The 27,980-nt window shown below is 44.6% G+C and overlaps 1 protein-coding gene across 2 annotated transcripts in view; it reads left to right on the top strand.

Moving 5' to 3' along the window:
* tmem132e (transmembrane protein 132E) overlaps window positions 1–27,980 on the top strand; it is a 414,526-nt gene that overhangs the window by 277,318 nt on the left and 109,228 nt on the right. Inside the window, exons 1-2 of one of the 2 annotated variants that reach the window (XM_084565322.1) lie at window positions 1,951–2,334; window positions 2,922–3,900. In XM_084565322.1, the coding sequence (XP_084421448.1) occupies window positions 2,256–2,334; window positions 2,922–3,900 (1,058 nt within the window). In that variant the 5' untranslated portion in view covers window positions 1,951–2,255. Of the gene's footprint in view, window positions 1–1,950; window positions 2,335–2,921; window positions 3,901–27,980 lie in introns of those variants that run through there. The other variant, XM_084565323.1, reaches the window with a different exon arrangement.

Genomic DNA, 27,980 nt, shown 5'->3' with positions numbered 1-27,980 from the left:
TGTGCTGCTGAACTGAGGGCAGATCAATGGCTCGCACTACCTGCACTACCTTTGCGATCTACCGGTCTATCGCAATTGACGTATTGGGCACCGCCTGGTATAGACAGTCCGCTGGTGCGAGCAGGAAGCATTGTGTGTTCATACTTCTGAAAGGATGTGGTCACCAACAAATGTGGTCTGGAGGATTAGATTTCAACTTTCCTACTTATGATCCTGAGGTGCTCTGTTTAGATTCAACAGGTAGACTATACTGCACAGTGGACGGATGCAAACTGCTGATACTGTCTTGTTGTTTGTTTTAACACACTGATGATGCTTTCAAGCTGTTCGTAGTCTGGAATATCCCCTTAAACGTCCTAATGTGGCCCTGAAGCCTTCTTGTGTTTAGATTAACAGATGCAGGAGAAGAGAAGCAGTCACCAGAAGCTTTAAAAGCCAAATTACCATTAAAAAAGGGTGGAAAGCTGAAAAACTTTTATTTTGGTCTGTTTGGCCAGCAGCAGGTGCTTGTGGAGCACAAAGACACATTCCTTTAAGTGCACCGCTCAAGGCCACCTCGAGTAGCTGAGGAGACAGCGGCGAATGTTACGCATTCGGTTTTAAAAAGGTCTGGGGATTCAAGGTTTCTTCTCTGAGGTTCTGGGCTGCTGCCGCTGCCTCGAGACATGGCAAGTCTGATGGTGCAAAATGGTGCTGGTTACTTTTTAAACACGGCAATAAAATGGTATAGGGCTTTAAAGGCGCGTTGGCAGTCAGGCTGGGTGTGTATCCGCATACGTCTATTCTTTCCCGAGGCTAGAATTAGTTGTAGAGTCTCTCAGTTTTGTAAAGCTGTCACCGGTAAAACAGACAGTCGTGGGGCTCTGCTTTCAGACCCAGGAGAGCGGAGCACATGGGTGGAAGAGCCCCCTAAAGAGTGGATTGCTGTGCATATTTACTGTGTATATACTGTACACACACACACACACACACACACACACATTCCTGCGAGGTAGAGGGCTTTCAGTCGATAAAGACTAGACGGTCCCTAAGTAGCTCCTCTCATCATTATAGTTCCTCCAGCCCTCTCTATGGCTACGACTGCTCATTTGTAAGTGCAGGACGTCTCTACCACCCCCCCACACTCGGCTGTGGCTCCATCTTTTGTTGCCCCCACTGTTTGCCATTCAGTTTATGGAGCCCACACACACAAGTGCACCCACACACACACACACACACACACACATATCCGTGGATCCCTCTCTCTTTTATTATGGGAATTCCAGGCACATGTGAGTGAAGCAGAGAGGCAGTCCAGATACCCCTCCCCCGTCCCGCTGGTATTCTCTGCTCCCCCCCTCCTTATTCTCATGGATTTCTCATGGGGCTAAAGCAGACGAAAAGGAGGTGGGAGGAGGAGGAGGAGGAGGAGGAGGAGGAGGAGGAGGAGGAGAAGAGAAGCAGAGCTAGGCTAATTCATCAATAACCTTTACCTAATCCCTCCCTTTCCCCCACTCTCTTACTCTCTCTCTCTCCCTCTCTCTGCCTAGAGGCATTCAAGCAATACATCCATCCCCCACCCCACCTCACACACACACTCCTCACACACTCACATAAGAGTCTGCCTGAACACGTCCAGTGAGAGAGAGAGAGAGAGAGAGAGAGAGAGGGGATGAATCGAGCCGGAGAGTGTTTGTTTCGCCTCCATGTGTGCGCCGGTGTGTGTGCGCTGGCGTGAGTCGAGTCCTCCGAGGGCTGCGTGTCTTGGCTATGACCCGGAGCTAGAAGGGTGATTATAGACTAGAGACTAGGTGTGGCAAGATGGGGCGGCGTCAAAGGCTTTGTCTGTAGTTCCCGTGCAGCCCACCAACCGGGAAAGAGGCTCTGCCTGTCTATCAGAGAGTGTCCCGGAGCCATGCACAGTCTGGGATTGAGAGAGCCGCGGCGTGGGGGCTGAACCACTCTCAGACCGAGACGTGAAGCACACGAGGAATTGGGCGAGCGCAAGTTCAAGAAGAAGCTCTGTAGCCGGCAACGAGGCAACACGACCAAGTGGAGAACCGCAGGAGCGTATTTTCCTTTTTCATTCATTCGTTCTTCTTGTGCAACACATGGCAAACGTGTTCCGGGGCGAAAGCCAAACAAACTTCTGAGGAGTGCCTGAGAGTAACACAACCGTCTGGAGAGGCTTTACTTTTTGGGGGGAATTCTAAAAGATCCTCTTGATTTTCTTCACATTCAAAGGATGAGATTCCGATGATAAAACCGTTTGGAATATGGGACTTCTAATCTATGATTTGGACCATGGGGACAGGCTACTTTGTTTTTGTGCTCGACTCTGGGTAATTTTGATAAGTATGTCTCATTTATTCTGCTTGCTCTTTGAGATTTTGCCCTACTTAGAAGGTGTTAGATGTTACGCTGACTTGTTTTTCCTCAACAAGTAGTTTGTGGGACAGCTGTGAGAACACTAGTCCCAACGCAAATGCGAGTGTCCTGTTTTGTTCTTTCGACTTAGCGCTACCTCCAAGCTGAACGTAAGGTTGTTTATTTGCGCGTTTTAAAGGCTTCAAAGAGTTTTGTGTGTTCAATCAAATCCGATTAAAATGTTGTTGTTGTGTCTCAGACAAAGATCACATGTGGCGCCCCTTGTACATGTATCACTGAAAAGCTGCTGGATGCTCGACATGATGCCGGCCAGTTATCATCTGATTAGAGTGTGCTGACCTCCTCCCCTTTTCACCTCTCCAGCTGACTGAGTAGACCCGTGTCACTTCCTGATTAAGCCTGATTGATTGTTTTGATTCATCCACCCACTCTCTCCGCATCTCTTTCTCTCTCTCTCTCTCACAAACTCTTGATTTCTTTCAGTTTCTGTTGTAATTACTGCTACAAAGAGGAGCTGCATTTTAAACGTTTCCTTGTTCTTTCTTCCTCCACAGCTCTTGCAGGGAAAGTCTCACCAACCAGCTCGGATGCCCTCCTCAGTTCCTCGGCCATGACAGCCAGCCCGTCGCCACCCAACGTCTACCTTCCCGCCAACTTCAAAATGTCCAACGCACAACTGGCTTTCTTCTTGCGGGAGGCCCAGATCACGGGACAAACAGTTGGCGGGGGCAGTAAGAGCAGCAGTGGCCCTAGCACTGGACACCCGCTGCAGCGCTCTGAGAGTTTCGTGGTTTTCCAGACAAAAGACCTCCCTGCCATCAACATAAGCTTTGGGCCTTTTGCCCAGGACCAGGCCCTGTCCAAGGAGTTGCTCCAGCCAGCTAGTCCTCTTGATATTCCCGGCCAGCTGACAGTCAACTGGAAAGTGCGGGCTTTCATTGTCCAGGCGCGGGTCTTCTCCAACAACCCCACAGTCCAGGTGTTTTTCTACATCGCCGGCCGAGATTGGGACGACTTCAAGGCTCAGGACAAGCTGCCCTGCGTCCGCCTGCATGCCTTCCGGGACGTCCGTGAAATTAAAACCTCCTGCCGCATGAAAGGCAACCTGGCGCAGTGCTTGGCCCAGCTGGAGCTGCCTCCGTCCTGGTTTAACACCAACGTGGCCCCGCTGGGTCGCAGGAAAGGCTCCGGCGACGGGCTCTTGGACGGGTTAACCAGCGAGACCCTCCAGGCTGAGCTCTACTACACACTCCATGAGCCTAATCTGGATGGAGAGTGCAGCGAGGGTTCAGGTCACAGGGGTGGCGGTGGTGGTGGTGGTGCTTCCAGGGGAGAGCCTCTGTCACAGCACCCCCTGCTGCGCATCGGAAGCATCAGCCTCTACCAGGCCAGTCAAGAGCAGCTGCTTGTGGACAAGCAATTAGATAAAAACATGTTCCTCCGGCTGCCTGAGAAGCCCCTGAAGCCCGGAGAGACTCTCAAAATCTCCCTGTACTTGATGCCTAACTCCACTGTTGAACAGTTCACCCTCAAGTAAGTCTCCTTTAAAATGAATACTGATGCTGTAATTGCTTCCAGGGTGGAAGCTCCCCTGCTTCCACCCTGAATGTCACATTTATTGTGTTTACATTAATACATTTACCATTTAAAAATGACGCAGATGCTCATTCACTGAAGGTCCCTGCTTCCATGCAATGAACGAAATATTGATGAACAGATTATTAGTCTTCTTCCTGGTAGATGTCAGATAAGAACATCAATAACTTCATTCCTGTCATAAACTACCATCTTACATCTAATTATGCTCATACAGTCTGTCCATGTCAGACAGTAAGACTGCAGGTAAACAAAGCTTTACAGTGAGAAAGCTGCATTTTGTTAAGTTTTCAGACTTATAATAAGAACTAGCGCTCGTACTTGTCCAAGTAGCCCTTCATTAACGGTTACAGTCTTGATAATTAGCCTTATTCAAAGCTGCATAATCAGTTTTTTGCATAACCTCAAAATCAGTTGCAGCATTTTGTGATGGCATAAGATCACGGTGTGCACCTAAGTGTGGCCAGCATTATGTAATTTCAACCCCTGTCTTGAACGTAAAGCGCTGCCATTTATGTTCATTTCAAGTCTGAAGGGACAAATGAGCACGTAATCACACATTTCATCCCGCTCATTAATTTCTTCTTCACTGAGCCAACTGATGCGCAAGCAGTAATTAAAGTCAGGTAAGATAAAGAAGGGAAGACGGGGGTTAAAGTGCACGCGCACTGTGAGGTTCACCTTTTGAAACGGTGGCTCACAGCCGCGGATTTCTTTTTCTCTTGAGTGGATAATTTGCACTGAACATCTCCTCAGAGAAGTTTGTGCTTATGGACTTGTTAATGGTTCTGGATCACGTGTTGAAATGCATGTATTTCATGTCCGTGGTGTCGTACGGCACAGACGCCATCCAAAAGACGAGCGATAATATTATAATCTTAAAAATCTTAGTTTTCTTAGCATGCGAGTGGCAATAGCCCAGTAATGTAAAGTAGTATTAAACGGCTAGAAGCAATCAGAATCTTAATTTGACTTCATTTTCTTTAATGTTTCAGGCCTGTTGCAGATGTTTCTGCATGATTTGCTTCAATATGTGGAAGTTTTACCACTAATAATAATAAAATAATAATAATTTTAACCTTTAATTGTCCTGCAATGGGGAAATTGCAGTTCCTGCTGTTTGACCCATCCATTTGTTCACGCAGTAGTGTGTACAGTTGGAGCAGCAGACTCTAAGGACTGCAGCCGGGGAGCAATTTGGGGGTTAGATGCTTGCTCAGGGCGCACAGCGGGAGGCGAACCTGGAACCCCTTGGTCCCAAGCTGCACCTCTAACCACATAAATGGCACAGCTCAGTGGGCTAGGGTTAGGGTTCGGTTAGTGCAGTTAGTGTAGCGCCCGAAGCAATTTGAGGGTTACATGCTTGGACCCTTTGGCCCCAAGCTGCATCTCTAACCACTGCACTGCTGCTACACATTACTACAAGCAGGGAATTTCACGATGTCACAGTGTTTTATACTGTCACTTGATGCATTGTCATTTAAAAATACCTCACTCACCGTCGCTTTAAGTACTCACCGGGCCTGTGCTGGGCCCTGTCGGTAAACATTTGTCTTTAAATGAGGTCATATCTGACATCTGATAGATGTAACAGCTCATAAAGTTACCATGAAGTCCGTTACAAACAAGCATCAGTGGCAATCACTCACCTTACTGTATTTTCTAGGTAGAGATCCTCAAACAGCTTTCTCCGCTTTTAAAGACTCCTTATTTATTCCAAGCATCAATGCTCATTTTTATATTCTCTGACATTAGCCCTGTGTCTCAGAAGGACTTGAATGGCTGTTGCAGTAAATAATATTTGCCTGTGTTAAATTCCCGAGTTTGACCCTCTGCCTGTTGAAATAGTGCAGAGGGAATACGAGGCTCGGGCTGAGTGCTCCGGCCTCTGCACTCCTTCTCTCTGCTCGGTTGTCGGGGCTTGGAGAAGAAATGATTATTTGCACTTGACGGAGCTTGAGGGTCGTTCATTTTTCTCTGCTTGTAGGCGTCAAGAAGAACAGAAACGCCAGGAAGGCACTATCAACTAATGATGAATGATGATGAAATCCACTGTAAATATGAAGGCTGTGATCTCTTACAGACCTGAGTGTAGAGATTTGGAGAGTGTTAATTAAACCTCTACAACTCATTAAAGTGAAAACCAGTATAATCTGCCCCTGCAGGAACTTTTTATTAATAGTGATGACTCCTGCAGTAAAACATTTTCCAGGTTACGATCCAAACAGAAGAAAATGTAAACGCTTTGAACAATGAGCTCCTCGATTGTGACACCAAACACTGAACATTTCATCTAGTGACATCCTGATAGAGCAGTTTCTCCACATGCTGGCAACAGGAAACCTGTTTTAGTCAATATTGTTACTGGCAACTTAATTTAATTTTGCTGATGCATTTGAGGATATAAAATCTACCTTTACATCAGCTCTGGTTAGGATTTATTCTACAGTACATGCTGCACACAGTCTCTTTGTGTTTCTTGAAGCATTAGGGTGAGAGATCCACCTAATGAACTTAGGTGATGCAGACCGCAAGAGCTGTGATTGGTCTGCTTGGTAGTAGCGTGTTTCCGCTTTAGTGTTTAAGGCTGCTTCTTCATCTCCGCAATTTTCTAATTGATTGTTTTGGATCAATCAAGATGCAGGAAAGGTTAACTGAAGAGGTTCGGAGATACAAACATTTGTGTGACTCGACTTTTCCGCGAAAGTTTCAGTCGCCATTGTTGAAAGTGAAGCAGGAAGTAGAAAGAAAAATTAACCCGAAAAGGGCGCACAAGTACAAATGGCTCGCATCGGCGTTGGCTACGTACGTAGGTTACGGCGTCTAGTCCTGCAGAGATGTGAACTGCCTTCCCCCTGCAAATACTTCGTAGTGAAACAAGCAGATTAGGAACTGATATTGCTAACAAGTAGCTCTTCTTGTTGTCACCACTCCAGATTTGAAAAGAAAATTCCGCCGATGATGGCGTTCCTACGTCTGAGTTCACCTGACGCGCCAAGCCCGCTATCAGCTTGGTAAATTTAGGGGTAGGAACCAAAGTCATGGACAATGTTTCCTGGCAGTAATTATTCGGTGAACTCCGGCAACTGTGTTAAATGCTCCCATTGGTTGTTGCCTCAATTGAATCACCTTAACGTTGAGATTAGTTCAACTTGGTACCTGTGCCTGTCATCACTAGTCCACATAGCTGCTAGTCCCTTCCTCTAAGACATCTGTGTAAAGTTGCGTATTTTAATAAATTGGCCATTTCGCCCATTTTCCACTGGTCAAAGTTGCAGCAAATTTTGTGATTAACCCGGATATACCTGCATGTTTCCATGACGTCCACAGACAGTAGCTGAAATCTGAATCTTCCGATTTAATGCTTTGTGGCTGGTGTCTGTATAGTTCAAGTTATTCTCACGGTCCTCCATCTTGCAGCACGACTAAAGTGCTAGCTATCATCAAAGCCCCAACCCCCAGGAATCCAAGCATTTGTCTGCACGCCATCAGAGTAAGGTTTACACCCTTTAAGACTCCCCTCTCTGTGAAATGTATGTCAGGCCTCCACGACGCGGCCCCTTCTCGACAGGGCTCCACTTTCACTGATGTACGCCTTCATCTGAAATCTAGATTACGGAACAGTTTCATTAAATCAGAGGAAGGCGTTACAGCGGGAGCCTGTCAGTCAAGACGCCATGCGACAAAGTTAAAGCAAGGCTTTGTAATACAAGGGGGAGGCTTTGTCATATCCCCCGCCTCGTGAAACATTTAGCTGACCATGTTAGCATGCTTACGCCACTGAAATTCTCTGAACCTTGTAAGGCTGGAAATGAGGAGTGATAAAACAGGAGAGTTAAAAGGGAAATGGGGCCGGGAGAAGAAAGCCCAGTTTGAGCCTCCTGAGTGAATCGCCTCAATAGGGTGTGAATTCAATAGCTCTGGAAGCCAACTGTCGGGTCGTCCCTGCGCATCGAGGAAGATGATTAAAGATGCAATGAGTGTCTTTAAAGATGGATCAGAAGGCCGCCTCTTCTGACTCTCCCTTTGCCATTCCTTCATTCCTTGTAGTTTTTCTTCTTTGCAGCTGTCCAGCTTTGAAGATCTTTGACTTGTTATTACAGATGATGGCATGCCAGGCTGGGGGAGGGCAGAGCCCGGCCACTTGTGGAATCTGCTCTTGTTTTTCTGTCAGTACGGAGCATTGTGCGTTTGGGAGGGGGGGTATGTCACGCAGCGAGTAGCGGTGTGTCAAATTTAGTTACCATGGCAAAACAATAAAACTATGTGTAGCTGTAATGTTATGTAGCGTGTTTTGCTTGTCCTCGTTGCAGGCTGATGTGGCTTTCTGGGATGCGCTCTATAGAAAAGCGTTGTTTGTTTGACATAAACAGAGAACGAATTTTAGAAAGTTGTTTGCGGTAATGTTGTGATATTGACTAGTAAAATATCAAGGATCTTATCAAGTATCCCTTGTGGTAAATGGTGTACCAGTGTACCTGCTCATCTTCCTTGGTTTGTTATGTGACTAGATGGTATAGTGGTGTATTTAGCCCCTGTTCAGACCTGGTATTACCATTTGTCTTGAGTTATCAGATCACAACTGGCCAGCCTACAGGTGTGAAGACACCCAATCGTAAAAAACAAAACACATTTAAGAGCCAGTTGCTCAGACCACATTAGGAGGTGGCGTAGTGTGAACACATACATGTCCTGGCCACATTGACTGGCCGCGTGTTCGCGTTCTAATCTATGCTCTCTAAAATTTTGAAAGTTATCGATGGAGGTAACTAAAATACCTAAATAATAATAACAAGCAGTGCTGTTTGTGGTTCTGAAACAGCAGTAGATAGGGAGTCGTTGTTTTGAGACGGCGGCTGTTTGAACACAAAGCGCCGAACTGTGATCGGATGTCAAGCCGTGGCTTGAGACGTGCATGGGGCTGCATTTTACTTAAAGATGGCCACTTGTGATGCAACCACTCAGGACACATGTTGACACCAGAGAGCTTTATCGTCTAAAGAGCCAGATCTTTTTCTTGGTGGCACTTGCTGAACAGGTCAAATGACATGATAACTAAAATGCCTAACTAAAAGTGTCTTGTGTAATAACTGGTGAGTGTGAGAGCTCATTGTGTTCCACAATTTAAATCATATCCACATGGCGGGACATGCACACAACAAGCAGCGCTGTTTGTGGTTCTGAAACAACAGTAGATAAGACGTCAGTGGCTGTAAAGAGACACATCTTTTTCTTGGTGTTTTCTTGATCAAATGACATGTATACCATAAAAAACTACATTCTGTACTAGAATAGAAACAATGACAAAGAGAAATCCTTCAAATCTATTAAAAAATCTGAAAATATTCTGCCCCAACATGACATTTTCTGGGAAGCTTGTAGGTTGATAGTGACTCTATCCACAAATGACACAATATGTTATCTTAATGAGCCAAAACTGCAGCTTCTGCTCTTTGACAGATCATTAAAATCTTTCTGGGGGAGGCATGTGTGTTATCATACCATGTGGCACAACATGAACTCTTATCCCTGTACCTGTTAGGTTGGCCATCTGCGAACGCTCGCAGGTAAGTTATTCTCTCCAGCGATGTATAATGAAAAGATAATTATTTCCATTTTGCTTTTCCGGAAATATTGTGTTCATTGGTTTATAGCGAGACTTTGTTTCAGGACACAAACTGGCTCATGTACGTAACCTGAATAAGAATTTAAACAGGAGCTAGGTCGGTGCATGCATATAAATGCGGTCACTGATGCCAATTTATATTTTGGTGACTCATTGACATTTTCGGCCGAGTAAACAAATCCACACTGCAGCACATGAACGGTATTCTTATTATCCTCATCTATGTGCAAAGTACGAGGCTCTTGGAAACAGTGCACTGCTCCAGAGCCCTGGGTACTACATGCAGTATTCAAATGCCCTGGCTCCAAATAAAGGCTTGAGGAGAGGAAGCACGGTGGAATCCGTGGAGAGTGACCCACATTCAGCAGTAGTGGCTTCGTCCCCAGCAGCGAGTCGGTTGCTTTTCGCCTGATAGGGGAACACAGCAACTTCCTGACCTCAGCCTCTGCTTCCTGCCAGCTCTGCGGTCTCGCTCTGCTCCTCATCCCATGTGTCACTGTCGCCGTCAGTGTCAGCTCGTCTCTTCCCGACGCTTTGATGGGAAATGTCAACACCTCTCGCCATGGATCGCGCGCGATCATATGACTCGAGAAGTGATGCCTCTGCCACGGGCCGTCTTGTCACATCGGGCGACACGGAGTAGCGCTGTTTATCAGCACTCATCTCCGATAAAAGAGGAAGAGGCCAGGAGAGTCTTGCTCGTCTCAGTGCATCCACTCCCACAATGACAAAACAGCACAGAGCCCTTCCATTAGGTCACACTGGGCTGCAGCACTGCCACCACTGCTAACTCCTCCACTGCTTCCTCCCTTCCTTTTCCCTCTCCCTCAACTGTGGACAAGTTATTTGAGGTCAAGCGACAGGGGGGGAAACGTATTTGCCATTGTGATCTTTAATGTGCGTGCATCTCCTCTCAAGAGTCCCTTGGCGCAAATTGCAAAAGACGGATATACTGCATGTGCCAAGATTTTAATGAAATGAGCTGTTTTGAGCTCAAGTTAGTTTTTTAATGCCTAAAGAAAGTTGCATATGTCAGCTCTCTGTGCCAGGCGAGGGGCAGATATTTATGCTGGTTTATTCCGGTACTCGGCCATTACAAAAGCAATTCAGCCTCCTTTATAACCTTGAATAGGCAAGCTGAGTAACTTTGATTGGTTAATTCTTATTTATTCGCTTGAGGGATTCTTACTTTAAATCCACTGGGGACTTTTTTTGTCTGGTCAGCATGATGTTGAGCGTTTGGTTGTGTTTCTGAGAAAGGCAACACTGACCCAAGCGCAGGCAATTAAATTAGACCAACTCCACGCAAACCCGCAAAGTTCTTCCGGGTCAAGTGTGCAGCTGTAAACTCATTAAGCTTTTACATGTAGTATATCTGCATATCCATCTTTTATTCCACTGTATCACAACAGCCTGTTAATATTATCCACTTTTGTCACGCCAGGAGAGTTTAATCGGAGTCGTTTCAGATCCTCATTGAGGCTCATTAATTTGTTGACCGTTTTTATGACTGGTGGCTCATGCTTGCTGTTTATTAACCCTGTCAAACCGGCTATACCCATGGGTGGGTTTATTAAACGCGTTGAACATTAATTGTTCAGAAATACTCTTAATGGCAGTACACACAAGCTAACATGAAGCTGAACAATACAACAGTGTGCTGATAAAAGTCCTTCAGAAGATAAATTCTCAGGTCGTGAGGTTTTCACATCAGTGATTTGCAGATGATTTTCTAACGTAAATGGCTCTCATTAAACATTTTTAATTCATGTACTTCCATGTGGCGTTCATTCTAGCTCAATTTGTAAAGACATTCATCGCCAGTTAGTCTACAGATTGAAAGCGATGAAAGCGCTGCAGAAATGTGTGTCATTATTTTGTCAGTTAGATAGCATTGGTCTGATGAAAGCTGTATTTGACCTGGCCAATCCGATTGCAACTCTCCAGCTTTAAGTACCAGTGTTCACACCTGGCACCCCAGCCGACGCTTGAGATCCGATCTCAGTTTTGTGCAAATGTAAATACAAACCGATTTACATCATTCGATGCACAGCTGCTGGCTCTAAAGCGGGGGTGTCCAAACTACATTGCTTTAAACCATTGACAGTATAAAGACGGATGGCAGACCTGCTCCTCAAAAGTGAAGCCAAAGCAAGTAGAGCTCCCCCTGGTGGCTGGATGCAGTATAGGTCATAAGCTCCACCCCCTCCATGTTAGTATATGGGACACTAAAATACCCATCAGTTTTTGTTTTTTTTTTCAAGGATGGTTTCAGTCATTTTAGCTCGTTAACATAATGTTGATGCATATTCAAGTGCCAATTTTTTGGATAAGTTTCGTTTTAGTTATTTGACGCTATAGAAATAGGATGTGACGTAATGGTAACCACCAGTTCCCATGCCAACCACTCTGTGAAGTGGTGAGAGTTGTAAAAAAAAAAAATAAAATAGTGTATATTCCAACATTTCCTTGTAACTGGTGGATGTAGAGCAGAGCGTAGTATTAATTAAACAAAAATGCGAGTGAGTCTGGAGGAAGTGTGGGCGGGGCATCGATACCGTACTGATCAGACTCTGACTCCCCGGGAAAATAGCATCAGTTTAGTCAGCGCAAGGAAGTGGGGACGTATTGTCCATATTTATATACAGTCTATGCTTTAAACAAGGCAGATTCTCCACGAAATAAGACAAAGACAAAATAAATGAAAACACATTCATTGAAATGTGTGATGTAGGCTTGTTTAGTTTTTTTTAGCATTTTCATTCATCAAACCTAATTCACCTACTTTTATTTCATTCTGCTAACCTTATTACACCTTAAAGTGAGGCAACATACCTCACCTGAGTGGCCCAGTCCTGGGTGTGTTCCCACCTCCACTTTAAGCTGGCCACTTGCGACCAGATTGCCCATGATGGATGTTGATGAGGTCTGAACAGGGCCTTAGTTTAGCCAGTGTTGTTTTTATGTGTTCGCAAATCCCATTTCATTCGTTTTTTTGCATTAATATTATGTTCACTTATTTCTATAAATAGCAGCTTATTGATATGCTGACATAGGTCTCAGTTGATCAGAAGTCTGTTTGTCTGACAGGTGGATAAACACAGACAGACCAAAGGATTTTCTGTACTTTTCCACGTCTTCCAATGCATATTTGAATATTGCCAGACCCTCCTGTTAGTTTACGGTGGGAGCCTGGGACACAAATTGACAAAAGCTCAGCGCTCCTCATTTCCTTTCGTCTGCGAGGTAATCAAACAGGCAGTTTAAAAAAACGCCTTTTTCATTTTAGTGCTCGGGCTCACCTTAACTGTTTTATCCTGTAAATTAATTTCACCCGAGCTTTAAGTGGAAGTGCTTTTAAATCTCTCGATTGCCGAATGTGTTTGTTCCCTTTCCAAACACATTTCATTGTTCTCATCGGGACGGGTTTATGTTTTCCCGGAGAGCGTGTTTGGTTGTGGTGCAGCCCAAAGTTGTGAAATATTGTGATGTCTCTCCAGGAATAGAGATGAATTTTATCCAGCAGACTCACAGAGGGCTGCGTTTATGTTGTTTAGTTTATATAGTTTGCTCATTATTTAAAAGTTCTTGGGATGCAATCGGTTCACAGCCTGGTGCATCTAGACACAGTTCTGGTAACGGCATGAGGCTGTTTGGATTTCATTTGAACCAATACAGGAAAAAAAAAAAAGGGGTCATTTTGTTGTAAACAAAATCCACTCAGTGGCGCTCAGATGTTGTGTGTTTGACTATGTTGTTGTTACTCTTCTGTCCGTTACTGCATAAAACCCAAACAAATGATTTCACTGGGCCAGCAGATCTTTGCCGGGGCATAATCAGTCCCCAACGGACAGAGTCCAGACCAGAAAAGAAATCTGTGCACGGGTGAAGTTTAGGCTAGCTTCCAGGCTAATATGTACATGCAGGAAATCTTGAAATGCATCATTCTGGTCATCACCTGGACAGGATTGCTTTAGGTCAATCAACCATTTATTGGGCACTCATTGAAATGCATGGGAATTCTAAGTTTCAACCCTACAGTGTTATTGTCGGCCAAAATGATCATATTCATGTAGAAAATCAAGAGCAGTGAAGTTACTATATATGGTTCCTTGTCCATAAGTGGTAAACACGTGTAAACATGTATTTAGACCATTAGAATATTAATATTCAGTGCTGATTCAGACACTTGTCAACATACATGGTACCTGGGTGAAAATCTCACGTTTCTAAACCTCACTGAGAGGCACCGCGATGCAATTTAAATTTTTGTGTGCTGAAGTTACCAAATATGGCTCCCCGCCCCATAAAGAGTTAAACAAACTATCTGCAATAATCTGAGCAAGTCCCAGAGAAAGTTGGAAGAAAACATAATCTTCACTGCAGAGCTGCCTTTATTTGCAATTATAAGCAAAAAAAAAAAAAGGATTGATGCTCGTGTCAAGTTCACCAGAAAACGAAAAAGTAAGGAAAATGTTCCGGTCTAACACCAGTTCTGCATGAGGGGCGGACCAAATCACCCCGTACGTCTGGGCGAGACTGATTTATCCATCAAAAAGTGTTTATCTGCAGACGCTACTGCTAAATGTGCTATAATCAGTTACTGAGTTTAAAGAAGAGTTGGGTTATTTTATACAGCAAGAAAATGGGTGTTGCGTAACTTTGTTGAAGATACAGATGAGCGACGGAAAGAGTTCGCTCGCTCCTACTTTTTATCTATCGGATTTGGGATTCGGCAAAAGGAAACGGGACAATGTGGAGAAATCACACAAGGGTAAAATGTGTGGGTTGACAGGCAGGTAGCGAGGCATCCGCCGCGAGAGGTTATCATATTTCTCCGTCAGCATCAAATTTCTGTCCCTTTTCCTCCTCCATGAGATCATTTCTACCTGCACAAAGCAGCCCCTCTGTAACACATGCAGCCTTATGTGGTTATCTTCAAAACCTTTCGGGGGGTTTAGGGGACAAGACTAAGATAAGCCGTATATTCCACTGCAGGCAACCTCCATTTACCTGTCCCTCCCTCTTTCATGTTGTCATAGACAGAAATTGGCCAGGTTTTATTACTATCACTCCTTCCCTCCCTCCCTCTCTCTCCCTTTTTTTTTTTTTACGATCCCTGCCAAGAGACTTGCCGAGCCAATCTGTAGTAATAGACACAGCTCTACCCAGCGTGAAGGATTGTGCTGCCCAGTAGGCCGCGATTTCAAAGGAGGCAGCGGCGTGAAGAAGTTGCGTCTTCGCACCACAACTAGACTGGGATTTTAATGATGGACCCTCTGCCCTGAGTGAGCGAGTTGAGTGTTCTTTCCAGCTGTTATTTGCAAACGCCGAACATCAAATCCTGTACGCGAAGATCAAGAGACGCGCTGGCCGTGCCGTCCTGGGAGGTCAACCGCAGTCGGGTTCAGTTAATAAGACATAAAGGAAACTGTGGGTTGCTTGACAAGGAGAACAAAGTTGCTGCTCTTCTTCAGAGAGCAACAGTCCCCTGCAATTCTTACATTTTCAGCTGTTCAGACGTTCCCGACGTTTTAAGTTATTGTGTTCGCTGCAAACATGGATGATTGACGTCAACAGAGCTGAGGAGTAAGTCGTGGACGTGCATTTATAACGGCCCGTCGAAGCCCCGCTGATGTAACAGCACCTTGGCAGGATTTCTCCTCCTTTCATGCAGCATAATGGGAGTAATGGTGAATTAATAATGGGTAAAATCATTTACTGTGAGCACATGAGAGTCAGGCCAGCCTCAACGCAAGAAATTTGGATGAAGACGTGATTAGCTTGATGCATATTCATAAAACATGGCAGCCGTCCAGGACTGCTAATTTAATAATTATAAATGCATGAATTGGTTTTTTCACTTCCCTTCCGGTGGCACAATCTGCATGATGTGCTCCGTCACATTCTCACTCCTCCCACGTTCCCGTGTTTAGGCATATGATCACAAAGTAAAGAGCAATAGCTTATTTTAACTATCATGTCAGCGAACTGGAAAGGTATGCTGCTACTTTTTACACAATGGACATCAAGTTGAGTTTTGGCCCAGACACCTCAGAGTCCAGTTGGCACATGGACAGATCCACACTGGGCCCTTTTTTTAAGGAGACTTTTCCAGTGAAGGTCTACAATAATTATCTAGACTCTGACACTGGCAGGGCGACCTTTGGCTGGCGGAGACACTGCTGGACTCCCATCACTCTGTTTCCCAAGTGTACTAACCTGCAGCAGTGAGACAGGCTAGGGCACCGTTTCCATAAATGCCAGCCACGAGTGAATATCACTCCATTGCGGGGCTGGCAGCGGCTGCAGGGCTGTTCTACAGTTCTCTACATCCTCTATGACAGCATTGTTTGTGGTCAAATAGACAATTTGTCAGTTTAATACCTTTTTTATTCCCATATGAATAAACACACCTACACAGATAGACGTCTTTTTGTTGTTCTTTTGGGTTTTTATAACGGCCTGGCTGCTAATGGCCGTTATATTGCCTTTATATTCCTTTATTTATGTCCTGTCCAAGTGAATTTGCACAAAAGGCATAATCTCTCTCTTCATCCGTGCAGTAAGTACAGAAACATTTAGCCCAGTTCCAATGTCATAGTGAAGGACAATAGCTTATTTTAGCTATCATGTCAGAGAATCAGAAAGGTACGCTCCTTTTTTGTCCACTGGAGTTTCACATGAAGTTGAGATTAGGCCCAGAAACCAAGAAGACCACACTGGGTCTTTTGAGGAGACTTATCCAGAATCTGGACAGGATGCGACTACAGAGGAAGAGAGAGAGAGGGCATCTACGTACCCTGCGACCTTTTCAGAAACACTACAGTTGCATAAATTTGGTGGTAAAACAACAGATTTTCTTGGCAAACGTTCGCCAACAATAGCTTTAAAACCAGCTTTCAAACCTAATGCGCCGCGGTTTATGCCTCTGTATCAATGTGGCGCTGTAGCTATGGTGACAGCCCAGACCCGACGCAGAACCTAACGCCGTAGCCGTAGAAATGTAACTACGCATCACGGCAAGGCAGAGCGCACGAGCTGTGACTGGTCCGCTTGGTAGTAGCGCCTTTCCGCTTTAGTATTTTCCGGCTGCTTCTCCACCGCCACAATTTTTGAATTGATTGTTGTGGATCAGTAAAGTTGGAACACATGGAGGAAAGGTTAACTGAGGAAGGTCGGAGATACAAACATTTGTTGAAAGTGAAGCAGGAAGTAGAAACAAAAATGAACCCAGCTGACAAAAAGGACTCACCACCGACTAGCGCTTGGGTGGCGTTTACAGAGTGAGCCAGACTGATGAGGGCACAAGCCTAGTGTAGGCTACGTCTATGTCCTGCAGTACTTTAAACGACTCCCCTTCTACTCTTTGTCCTCTCTCTCTCCCTCTGTAGTCACTTCCTGTCCCTTTCTCTGCGACTCCTCACTTGTCGCTCCTGACAAAGCGTATCATAAATTATTTAGAGAGATTCTAAACACCTTCTTTATTTCATGTTTGACTTGGAGTTTGCATCATTTTAGATTTGAATTATAGAGAAGTGTCTCAGACTGATGCGTTAAATACAGTAATATCACATTATGACAAAAAAAAACACTGTGTTGTTGTTAAACGGTGCACGTAGATTTCCGCTGTAATTACCGGATCTGGCGGTTTATAATTAGCTCTACGCCGTGTGAATGTGATCAGGTCCACGACGGTCCACGTTGAACGGCACAGGGACATGATACCAACCCTGTCCTGGACTGCACTGTCTCTCTTTCTTTTCCCTCTCAGTCTCCTCATATTGTCTCTTTGGTTCTCTAAGCTGAGTTTGATGCATTTCAACCTTTTGCATAAAGAGTAGGGACGTGGCGATATTTAAACTGAACCGAAAAAACTGCGATACCCAGCCCGTGGTACGTACTGTGATTAGTTTTCCTTACTCAGACTTACAAAGTTAAAGTTAATTAAATCTATAGTTATTATATTTTTTATTATTTTGCTGGTTTGTCCAATCAAGTGACAGCATGCAGGGTGACACGCTTGAGCTGTTCTTTGGCCTTGGTCCATATTTCTGAGACACATCCACGCAGAGCCGACGTTGTGGCAAACTCTGCTACTGACGCCAATAAATGTTGCACAACAGTTCATTTTACTGAAACCACTGCAATGCAGACAAGAGAGGAGCAGCGGACGGGTATGACTGTTGAGCCGGCTCAGGCAGAAGGAGGGCGAATCTCCCTGCGCCTGTCCGGACGCAGAGAGGGAGGCGGGCGAGGGAGGGAACGCGCCCTGTACTAAATCACAGTTGTCTGCGCCGCCCCGGTGCGTGGTTACATTTAAGGGGGCCGTGGCGGCGTAAGGCTACGGAGCGGCGCTGTAATGACGCAGAGGCACACGTAAACCTCGCTTTAGATGATGCCTGGGGACGGTTGACACTGCAGCAGCCTGCTAGTAAAACGATCTGGCTCCCTGTGTCATGCTTTGGTAGACGCTGCTGTCTGTTTGATTTCTTGACACAGTCAAAGAACGGAGATCATGCACTCTACCCACACACACACACACAGATATAACGCCAGTGATCAGAGGGGAAAGTTGTTATCGTGTGCAACGTGTTTGCAGCACCAAAGTAGACTTCCTTTAGCACCTAAGGCAATTATTTTATGACTTTTATGATACAGTATATACAGGCTGGAAAAGAAATGGTTTATGCATGCAACCTGGAAGTAAAGGAGATATGGTGTGTGCATGCTGGAGTGGAGGGGCTTAATGGAAGTTCAAAAGGAGGGTCACAGTGTGGTGGTGGTGGTGTTGGCCCCCAGGCTATCGTATCTCTTTAACAACGTTGAGGTGACAATGAACAACTGCAAATTGCACCTGCATGTGCCCATTATTACTTGCAAGCACAGTTTGATACTGTACCTTCTCATGCTCCGTGCTTTAAGACCGACTGTGTCCCACCTGCGTCACCCCCCCCCCCCCCCCATGCAGTGAAGCCCAGCTCCTCATGCAGCCACGTGTGAAACCTTAATTTTTCCCTTTCATCTCATTTTCTTTGTTCTTCTCGGGGGAGGTTCCCGCCGCTGGAAGGTTGTTACGTTAGGCTGATTTAAATTAGAATAATTTCGAGCACACTCCTCAAAACTGATGCCTCCCGGAGAACTAGGGCAGATTTGTTATGGTCATTTGCCGTGCCCTCCCGTGCTCTTTAATGGCTGTTGAGCACTCCAGCCTCACAGCTCCGAGCTGAGTCAGGAGCTCTCGCATTTATTGTTTCTTCCTCCTGCTCTTCAAGGAGAGCGGGCGTCATACGTATCGCGATAGACCTGGTAGCAAGCCACCAAAAGTGGGGATACTTGGAAAGTGGTCTGTGTGAAGTGGAAGCATTACTCTCCACAGTGGTGAGCTTTAAAGGACTGTGGTTGTCTTTGTTTATTCCTCTGTGGGAAATGTTTTGTCTAAGAAAGCAAATCTTCTTGTTGCTGCACTAAAAAGCATCATGAATCTGAGTAACTAAGAGAAACGGAGAACATATTCTCATTCCAGCCTCAAGCTTGGAGGCTCTTCTCTTTTATTTTTTTTTTTGGTTGTTGTTCTTGATGAAAGTCCAAAGAGCAAGAAAAAAAGGTCAAGTTTGTGGTTAGAAATTATTTCTGGACACTGACTCTGGTTCCTGTGTGCCAGTCTCAGGCCTCTCCTTGAAATTCTTTACATCATCTTCAGCGTTTTTCCGGCCAAGGACCCCCAAACTGAAGGTCTCCACCTGGATTTAACTAAGCAAATAGCTACGAGCCTCCTATTGTGGATAATTACTGCACGGGCGATCATCTTTCAGCTGGCAAGTTCCTGCAGAAAGTTAAAGCCACTTGGTATTTGTTGAGACGACGGCGTTAATTACCCCCATCAAGACTGGGCCCTCTGTGAGGTCTCCACCCACTCACAAAGCAGTGGCGGAGGACCACAGTAATCACCGAGCGATGCAGCCCACAGTGGAGTGGAGGGTATTTCAGGTTAACTTGACACCTCGCTGAAATTTATAGCAATCGAAAGAGCAGTGAGTGGTTGGTTTCTACCAGATATTTTTAATAACAAACAGGATAATAGCTATAAAACTACTAAAACAAAACACCACTTCTGGTTGCTATCATTAATTCATCCTTTGTGTAGAAAGATGAACATTTCACCATCACTACAAACAATATCTTTAATTGGTTATTAGAGCCATGTTGAAGTCATGTGTTTCTTACCTCTGTGCTCCCTACTTTCTTGTACAAACTCCATATACAGTGTGTTTACATCACATTTTGACTTGAAATTAGCATATATTAATCTTAAAAGGCTCATAAATTAATATGAAATTGGTCTAATGGCCCCAATTATGATTTGTGGTACTGCATAAATTCCCCTCGTCTGCACACAAATTCACTTACGCAAACAGCACCTGCCACTGCCGTAGAAGGCTGATCGCTCAAACCTGTTTGCTTCAACCCTCCAATCCCCCGAGAGTCTTGTCTGGGCATCACAAAATAGTCGTATTTATTGCTCAGCAAAGACAAGAAAATGACGCAGACACGTAGCTTGTAAGGCTTCCGTAGCGTTCTCAGTATCTCACTGTCACAGCTACCACGAGTGATTGTTGACGAAGATCAACGATGATGGAGAGATTGAAAAAAATCTGCAACTGTACGAACCAAACGCTGATTGATTTGATCTCTACAATGAAACTCAATATTACACCAAACACAAGCCGTTGATATTTACATTCAACAATGCAGTGTTCATGTTTAACACCCTCTGAACCAGAGTCACGAATCTCAGCGTCCTTTCACACCCGGTTCGTTGTTGCCATAACCTGGAACAGTTTCTCACCAGGTCGGTTCATTTAAGTTGGTGTGAACAGAGCGATCAAACGCCGTTCAGGAACAAAGCAACCAAGCTGCAACCGCTCGGAGAGGGGCTGGCCTCGGTCTCGCTTGTCCACGAGGTCGCCTTCTCTTTTGGACGAGGCTTGCAGCAGCAGCGTGCCTTCTCTATACACTGTAAAAAGAAAAGAATGAAATCGAATAACTGGCAGCTTAAATACTTCAAATTGAAGTTAAATATTGTGATATTCAAATGAAGAGAAAAAAAATAATACATTTACTTCAATTAAAGGTTATGCCGAAAAATGGTAAAGACCTTTATTTTTTTATTAAGAGAATTTTTCCGATCAAAGACCTTCAATAAAGTCACGACACTAGCAGTTCTATAGAGAAATGCTGCTGTTTTAAAGACTTTTCCTGAATTTTTACAGTGAAAGACCTTCACTAGAGAGTAAACAAATGCTGAAAATTATAAAATAGCAGTTTTATTTTGAAAGAAAAGACTAAATATATATTACAATACAGCATAAAACATATTAAAACTATCCCAAAATTGAGATTATCAATCTAGGTACAATATACAGTGACTGTTCCTGCAGACTTACAGTACAAACTTCAATATGAAGTACATTTACATTTATTAAAACGTTTTCTATGCAGAACACCAGCTCAAGAACCACAGAAGAGACTGAGGCTCAATTTCCGGGTGTGATTATTTCCTGATTTCCTGAAATACAAATTTCTAGAAAAATTACGACCAGTTGCAAAAAGAACTTTGTCTCGATTGGCCCATGAACGCGAATAGAACCACCACTGGAACATGTTGTACCATATCACTCCCTGAATTGGATTGAAACGCAGGTGTTTTTTTCTAGTGTTATTTCTTTTTTTCTTATTTCTTTTTTTTAGGAGAAGTTTGGAGTATTATTCAAAATACACAACACACACTGTGAAATACTAAAACCGCTGCTTCACTGCTCCCGTCTGCAGTGTTTTATACGCCCTTAAATAAGGCCCATATTTAGAAACCGTTTCCAGAAGAGCTTTCCAATATCTGTCTAAAACACCATTAGACTGAGCCTATTAATCCCATATAGATCATTTATCATGTGATCACACACAACGCTTGGACCATGTTTTGCAGCCCTGTTATCGGATAATGTGGGATTATGAATGCAGAAACATATCGCCTTAAGATCAAATCAGGATTTACAATTCTTTTTTAAAAACGCTGTTACTAGGCAACAAGCCTTACCCAGCGAGGTGTCTGAATGCATTTTGTTCAGAATATTAGCACTTCATTTACTTAAGGAAATTGCTACATGTCACCAGAAGGGGGTTAATTATTCTCTCCCGCTGAAACCTGAGATAGACATAAGCGATGAAATTGAATTCATAGCGAGTGGCGGAGGATTGTTTGGCTCCGGCTCGTGTTCTATCTCTCTCTCTCTCTCTCTCTCTCTCTCAGTCACAGTGAATGGCTCGTGTAGTAATTCGGCTCTGACTGCCCAGAACATCAGAGTCGCTTTTGTGCAGCAAATGCCATTTTGGTGCTCGTCTGCTGTCACAACAGAGCATCGAGAAACATGATCTGTGGCACAGAAGTGTCCTTTGATGCAAAGTAGGCTGAATAACAACTTAGTGCTGCTTCTCTGCAAAGACAAAGTGCAAAAGCTGCATCGTCTGTTACTCTTACCGAAGGTCCCTTAAGTACACAGCATGTGCTTTAACTTGTTAAGCGGCATCAATGCCCCCCCTCTTATCATTTGCTGCAGTTAATTGAAGCCTAATGAAACCAGCAGACTGAGGAGACGCTGGAGTGAGGATGCAAGGGAGACTCTCGCTTTCAGTTCTTCAACCCCCTGATTTGTCCTCAAGGCGCTTGATTCCGCTACCTCAGTGGACCTCGGAGAGCTCAGTGTCGGAGAGCGAACCAATTGGAACTGACAACAGCTTTCTAACACCCTCTTCTTCCACCTCTTGGTGTCATGGCTGTTGTGCGTTGCCTCCCTCTGGGCCCTGTGTTATGTGGTGTGAAGGAAGGCGAAGGGAATGGTTTTTATGTTTACGTGGCTCAAATTGCGCGGGACTGCCACCTATCGTGTTGCGCACCACCGTCGCAGTTTCACCCTTGCAAGATTTCTGCGTTGAAAATACCCCCCGGCTCCAAAAGTGGGGCAGCAGACGTTTCTCAATCGGCTGAGATGCCGTAGATTAGCTCAACGTTTCATCATTGAACGTTCAATTGATCCCCTCAGCTCTGTTCTTCCCATTGATTTAGTGTCGAGTTAAATCCAGCTCGTTAGCTCGCCCGCTGTAGTACCAGCTAACCATCACTGACTCGTCGTAAACACCTCTGATTTGTTGCTGCAGTGACGTACACACTCTTCGTGCTTAGGAGCAAGGATAATTAGTCACCAACGGTCATAAACGCAGCCTTTGTTTGCCCGGGGGAGGGTGTCAAACCGTAGGAATCATTTTTCTGTTCTGGTGGAAATACAGATATTTGTTCTCGTTCGTCTTTTAGCATTTAAACCCCTTTCGAGGCCAATTTTCAAGCTTCTCCAAGGGGTTAATTTGGTATCATTCTAAAACACAGGTCACACAATAGAATGCAAAAGCAAAAACCAAGTGACTAAAGTCTGTGAAGGTTCTCAGTCATCTAGGTCATGGTGTGTTCAAAAACGTTCAAGAAAGGCAACTGGACTTGAGTGTCTTGACAACATTTCTCCACTTATCTAACTGGCTTCGTCATTCTTACAAGACTGGTGGGGAGTTGGGGTTTATACAAGCACATCTGTGAGTGTTACCCATCAGGAACTAGCACGACTAGTGTCTTTTAACAACCGGATACGTACCTTTCGTTGGAGGAGACTGTTTGACCCTGTTCTCTTTCTTCAATGAATGTCACTCTAATGACCTGTTATCGGTCAGAGGCTCCATTCGGACGTGGCCGTCGGATCATTATCTGAAAATAATAAGAAAACTGCCTCTCGTCGTCCATCTCATCGCCCCACGAGGACTTCCTCTGAGCGGCACTTGAGTTTCTCGTGAAGTATAAATGACCGGGTCAGAACGAACCTTGTTCTTGTTCTTTCTCGCCTCGAGGACATGAACAAATTTGAGATGGATGGATGGGTCGTTAGAGGACCATCCATTGGAGAAAGAGGACAGAGTCAGACAAGTGACCGGGTACGTATCTGGTCATCAACAGACACTAGTCATGCAAGTTGTATGTGCCTACTTAGACCCCAACTCCCCACCACTCTACTCAGATGAGTGTGATACGTCGTCAAGAAGTTCTGCAAGTCCAGTTGCGTTTCTTGACGAAAGCAATTTGGTAAAATGGTTGTTGAACTGCCTCAAAGAATCAGATCTGTTGAATTCTGACCACATTCCCTGTTATACACATCACATTTGTTCAGTTGTACTCGACCATACCCAGCTGTAATGTTGCTACCAATGTGAGCATGATGAGTATCCTGCAGCTTTCCTTTGTTTCCTGTTGAGATAGTTTGTGCTTCCACAGGTACCTAGCTTGTCTTTTTACAGCTAAAAACAGTCTTGCCTTTCCAGTACGACCCAGTGCTCGTTGATCTTTTCCATGTAGTTCAGAGACCGGCACACGTCACCGCCCTCTCATGTGTTTAAATGCCAGTAGCACTGTGTTGCATTACAGCGCAATCTTTCAGAGCACACTTCAGATATAAGAGTCCAGGTCGAGCAATAAATGTGCTCGAGCCGTATGTGGAGAGTGGCTTTCTGCCCAGAAACTCCAATTTTATCTTTAGCTGGGTTTTTGAAACAAGGGGAAAAGGAGACGTGAACTTGACTTTGATAGAAGTCTGGGTACACAAAAGAATATGACGCTCTATTTTTGAACACCGGCGCAGAATCCCCAAAATACAGCATGTTGTGCTGAGAAGTAAATGTCAGGCCACCAGCTGCAGAGCCTCATAAGCTTGATGCTCGTCGGTACATAGACCTCAGATCGTCCTGGCCGTGACTGCGATGGGGGGGGGGGGGGGGTGATGGTGTCGGGATGTTCTTCCAGCTCACTGCTCTCGTGTTTTCCTGCTTTGAAGGGGTGAGGAGGCTCGCCGTTATTGTCACTGTCACTGTTAATAGCGACATGCTTTATGCACACATAATCGAACAAGGAGCACATACGCTCGGCAGCCCGGCATGTGTGGCCAAATGTGCTCTCAAGCTCTTAAAGTGTACATCATCTAGAGTTTGGGAAGAGGCACAATTGAAATTCCGGCCCGGTCCTTCACTAAACCCTCCTCCCCTCCAGCCGACACCGTCCCGGCCTTGGCTGATTTTGCTGAGTTTCACATTCCTGGTTAAGATTTATTATCTCCCACCCTGGCTGGTCTTTTACGGTTTAATGACCAGCAATCGCTCCCATCATCAGGGTCAGTTACAATTACATCCACTTTGCCTCTGCTCAGTCAAAATGCAGCTCCGCTCGCCGCCTCTGGGATCCTTTTAGTTTAGAATTCCAGGTCTCACCACATTTGCAATGACTACAGATGAGAAATTATAAATAAAGATTAAAATTCAGATATTTGAGCTCCCCGAGAACATTTGATCCGACCTCGGCCGCTGTTTATGAGCTGTCTGGATTTGGCCTTGCATCTGTACGGAGCAAGGAACTGAATGGTATTAACAGCTGGAACAAAACAGTAGTATCAGCTGTTAAATATCAAAAGGTCTCACTTCATCATCCTTGTGCGTTTGTAGGCTATCACTTTAACACTTTACGCTCTCTCAGCTGATTATTTCTGTTTGGCTTTGTCTGTTTTAACCATTAACTTGAAGAATTCCATATTTATTTGAGGAAAAGTAGCTGGGGTGGGAGGATTTGGACATATCTGCTGGTTTTTAGTAAATTAACAAACCACTCTTGCACGTTGTGGAGTTCTTAGAGATAAGTTTCTAAGGAGAGATTCTGGAAAGTGTTTCTCTGCAAAGCTCACTCCTCCTGTCAGTGCACACACTCACATTTATCAGCCTAAATTGCTTACATGCTTCCAGTCGCAATGACCGCCGTCCAAACGGCTTTCTGATAAATCATCGTGGCGCTCATCACTCCTCACCTGTCTCACCTTCAGCTCTCCACTCTTCTCCACCTCTATTTACCATCTCACCTGTCTCCTCTCCTCCCCTCTAATCTATCCTGTAATTGCCCCCCTCTCCCTTTCCACGCGGCACAAAACACACTACAGTTATTTTGACACCAGAGCTGCACTGACAAATCTTGTCCCGCAGCAACATATTCACATTCATTTTGTTAGGAGAGACACCGAGGAACATGAATAATGAGTTCGCCCCGGTTGGCCCTGTTTTCCTGCTGTGAAAGTCAAACACGAGGTTGTAGAAACTTACTTACTCACTTTGTTTAATATACTTAACAAATCCAACATGAAGTGTAAAGCTGGGCTCAGACAACCCCTGATTTACTCCGTCTGACGAGTGAAATCTGGTCTGAATCTTGCCTGGTACCAGGAAATCTGCAGTTGTGAGGGTTTTACAGATCTGCTCTTAAACCTCCCAAACCGCTCGTATACACTCATCTGGTCTACCACACTTAAGGCTCATTTAAAGTACTGCAGGACCAGATGCCATAACGTACTTAACCATATCTCTGTGAAGGTTCTCAGTCATCCAGGTCATGGTATATCCAATAAAGGTTCAAGCAGGTTCATTTTTGTTTCCACTTCCTGCTTCACTTTCAACAATGGCGACTGAAACTTTCGTCGAAATTTCGCCAAAGACGAGTCGTGCAAATGTTTGTACTTCCGTGCTCTAACCTTTCCAAAACAATAAATTCAAAAATTGCAGAAATTGCAGGAGAAGCAGCCAGAAAGCGGCAAACAAACTGCTACCTAGCGTCGCCACGGTGCGTAGTTCCGTGCACGTCAGGCTACGATGTTAGGGTCTACGTAGGGTCTGAGCTTTCGCCATAGCTACGCTGTCAAATTGACGTAGAAGTCTAAACCGCCTATTAATGTCAAACATGTATTTAGGATTAAAACCTGGATGATTCTACCCCTTCGGGCTAACGTTAGCTAGCATACTACTGTTGACAGATATTAAAACTAACTAAACAATCGATTCAAATATTAATCGCAATTAATCGCATGATTCCCATATAATGCGCAATTAATCGCAGAATTAAACACACTTTTTAATCTTTTTTAAATGTTCAAAATTTTTTAACACACGCATTACCATGGGAGTGAATAAACATGACTGCTGACTGCTGTGCTAGCTGTCCGAGCTGTCCGGTGGCATCTGCTGTGTGATAGCGGGTGGTGTTTGGGACTCGAGTGCTCCAGCGGTGGCTTGGTTCGAGTTGACAGTAAATGCAGGTGGCTTTTTTTCTTGTCCAAGGAGCCAGCTGACAGAGCTGTGGGGCTGAGCTTTGCATCTGATAAACCTTTTTTTGTGTGTGTGTGTCCGTTTCAGCTCGATGATGTTGGTTTCTGCCTTCTGATTTCCCAAATTTCTGTTAACAGCTTTAAAAGGAGACTGCGAGATCGTGGCAGGTGGTGCATTCAATGCTCCCCGATCTGGCACAAAAATCGAAATAATATCCTGTCGTGTTTGTTGTGCTATTAGTTGAAAATCTTTTGCACATTTGTGTAGTCTGAGCCTGGTGAAAGGATAAACACATCCAGAGAGCACCACTATGAATATTACCCAGCATGCAACATCACATCAGCTATTATTGCACTGCAGTTTATCAGCGTTTCAGCACATTGTCATCCTCACATACTGCAACACATGTTTTTAGCACATGCAACTGCTGTACTACATGATTGTCGTAACAACTGTAGTAAAATGAGAGTTTATATTGAGGGAAGTGAAAACCGTTCCATCTTTAGAGCAATTTTAAAAGAGTAGTTCAACTATTTTTCACACACAACACCCCATATTGCCGTCCAGGGTCAGTTGGGAAGATCAATATCAATTTCAACGCTCGAGTGTCTGGTGCAGATACAGGAGAGCTCCTCTTCTTTTAACCATAAGGTGAGTACAGCAGTGCATCCAATAGGTTTTCTCTTTTAAAAGCTTCCTGTTGTGCTCACCTCCCCTAAGGTGGTTTCTCGACCATTTCACTGCCAGCACACTGACATAGCGCTCAGACTACTTAAAGCAGGCAGCTGTCAGGATTGTACTGCAGGAAAACGTACATATACCTTTACATTTTCACTCATACCAGGATTTTTTTATTTCGTAAATTCACATTTTCTACAGGGACCGAGCCGTATGCTCTTGTCTGTGTTTGGTACTGCAGGAAAACGAGTGGGCGTACTTACAGATTTCTTTACACCTCCCACATTAGAGCAGCATTTAAGGATCATTTTAGTAGAATCCTTAAACCTCCACTTGGGAGCTGAGCATCAACATAAAGCCAGTATTTGTCTTTGACTGAGGCATGAGGGAAATATTTGTGGAAGCATTCTTCCTGTGTAAGTTGGTCAGAAACGTTCTCATGAGGTACACAGGTTTGTTTTTTTAACGGTCTCACCTTTAAAAC

The sequence above is a fragment of the Chelon labrosus genome (genome assembly GCF_963514085.1).
Source record: "Chelon labrosus genome assembly, chromosome: 17".
Lineage (NCBI taxonomy): Eukaryota > Metazoa > Chordata > Actinopteri > Mugiliformes > Mugilidae > Chelon > Chelon labrosus.
The sequence above is the reverse complement of the archived record's forward strand: the minus strand, read 5'-3'. Positions and strand labels throughout refer to the sequence as shown.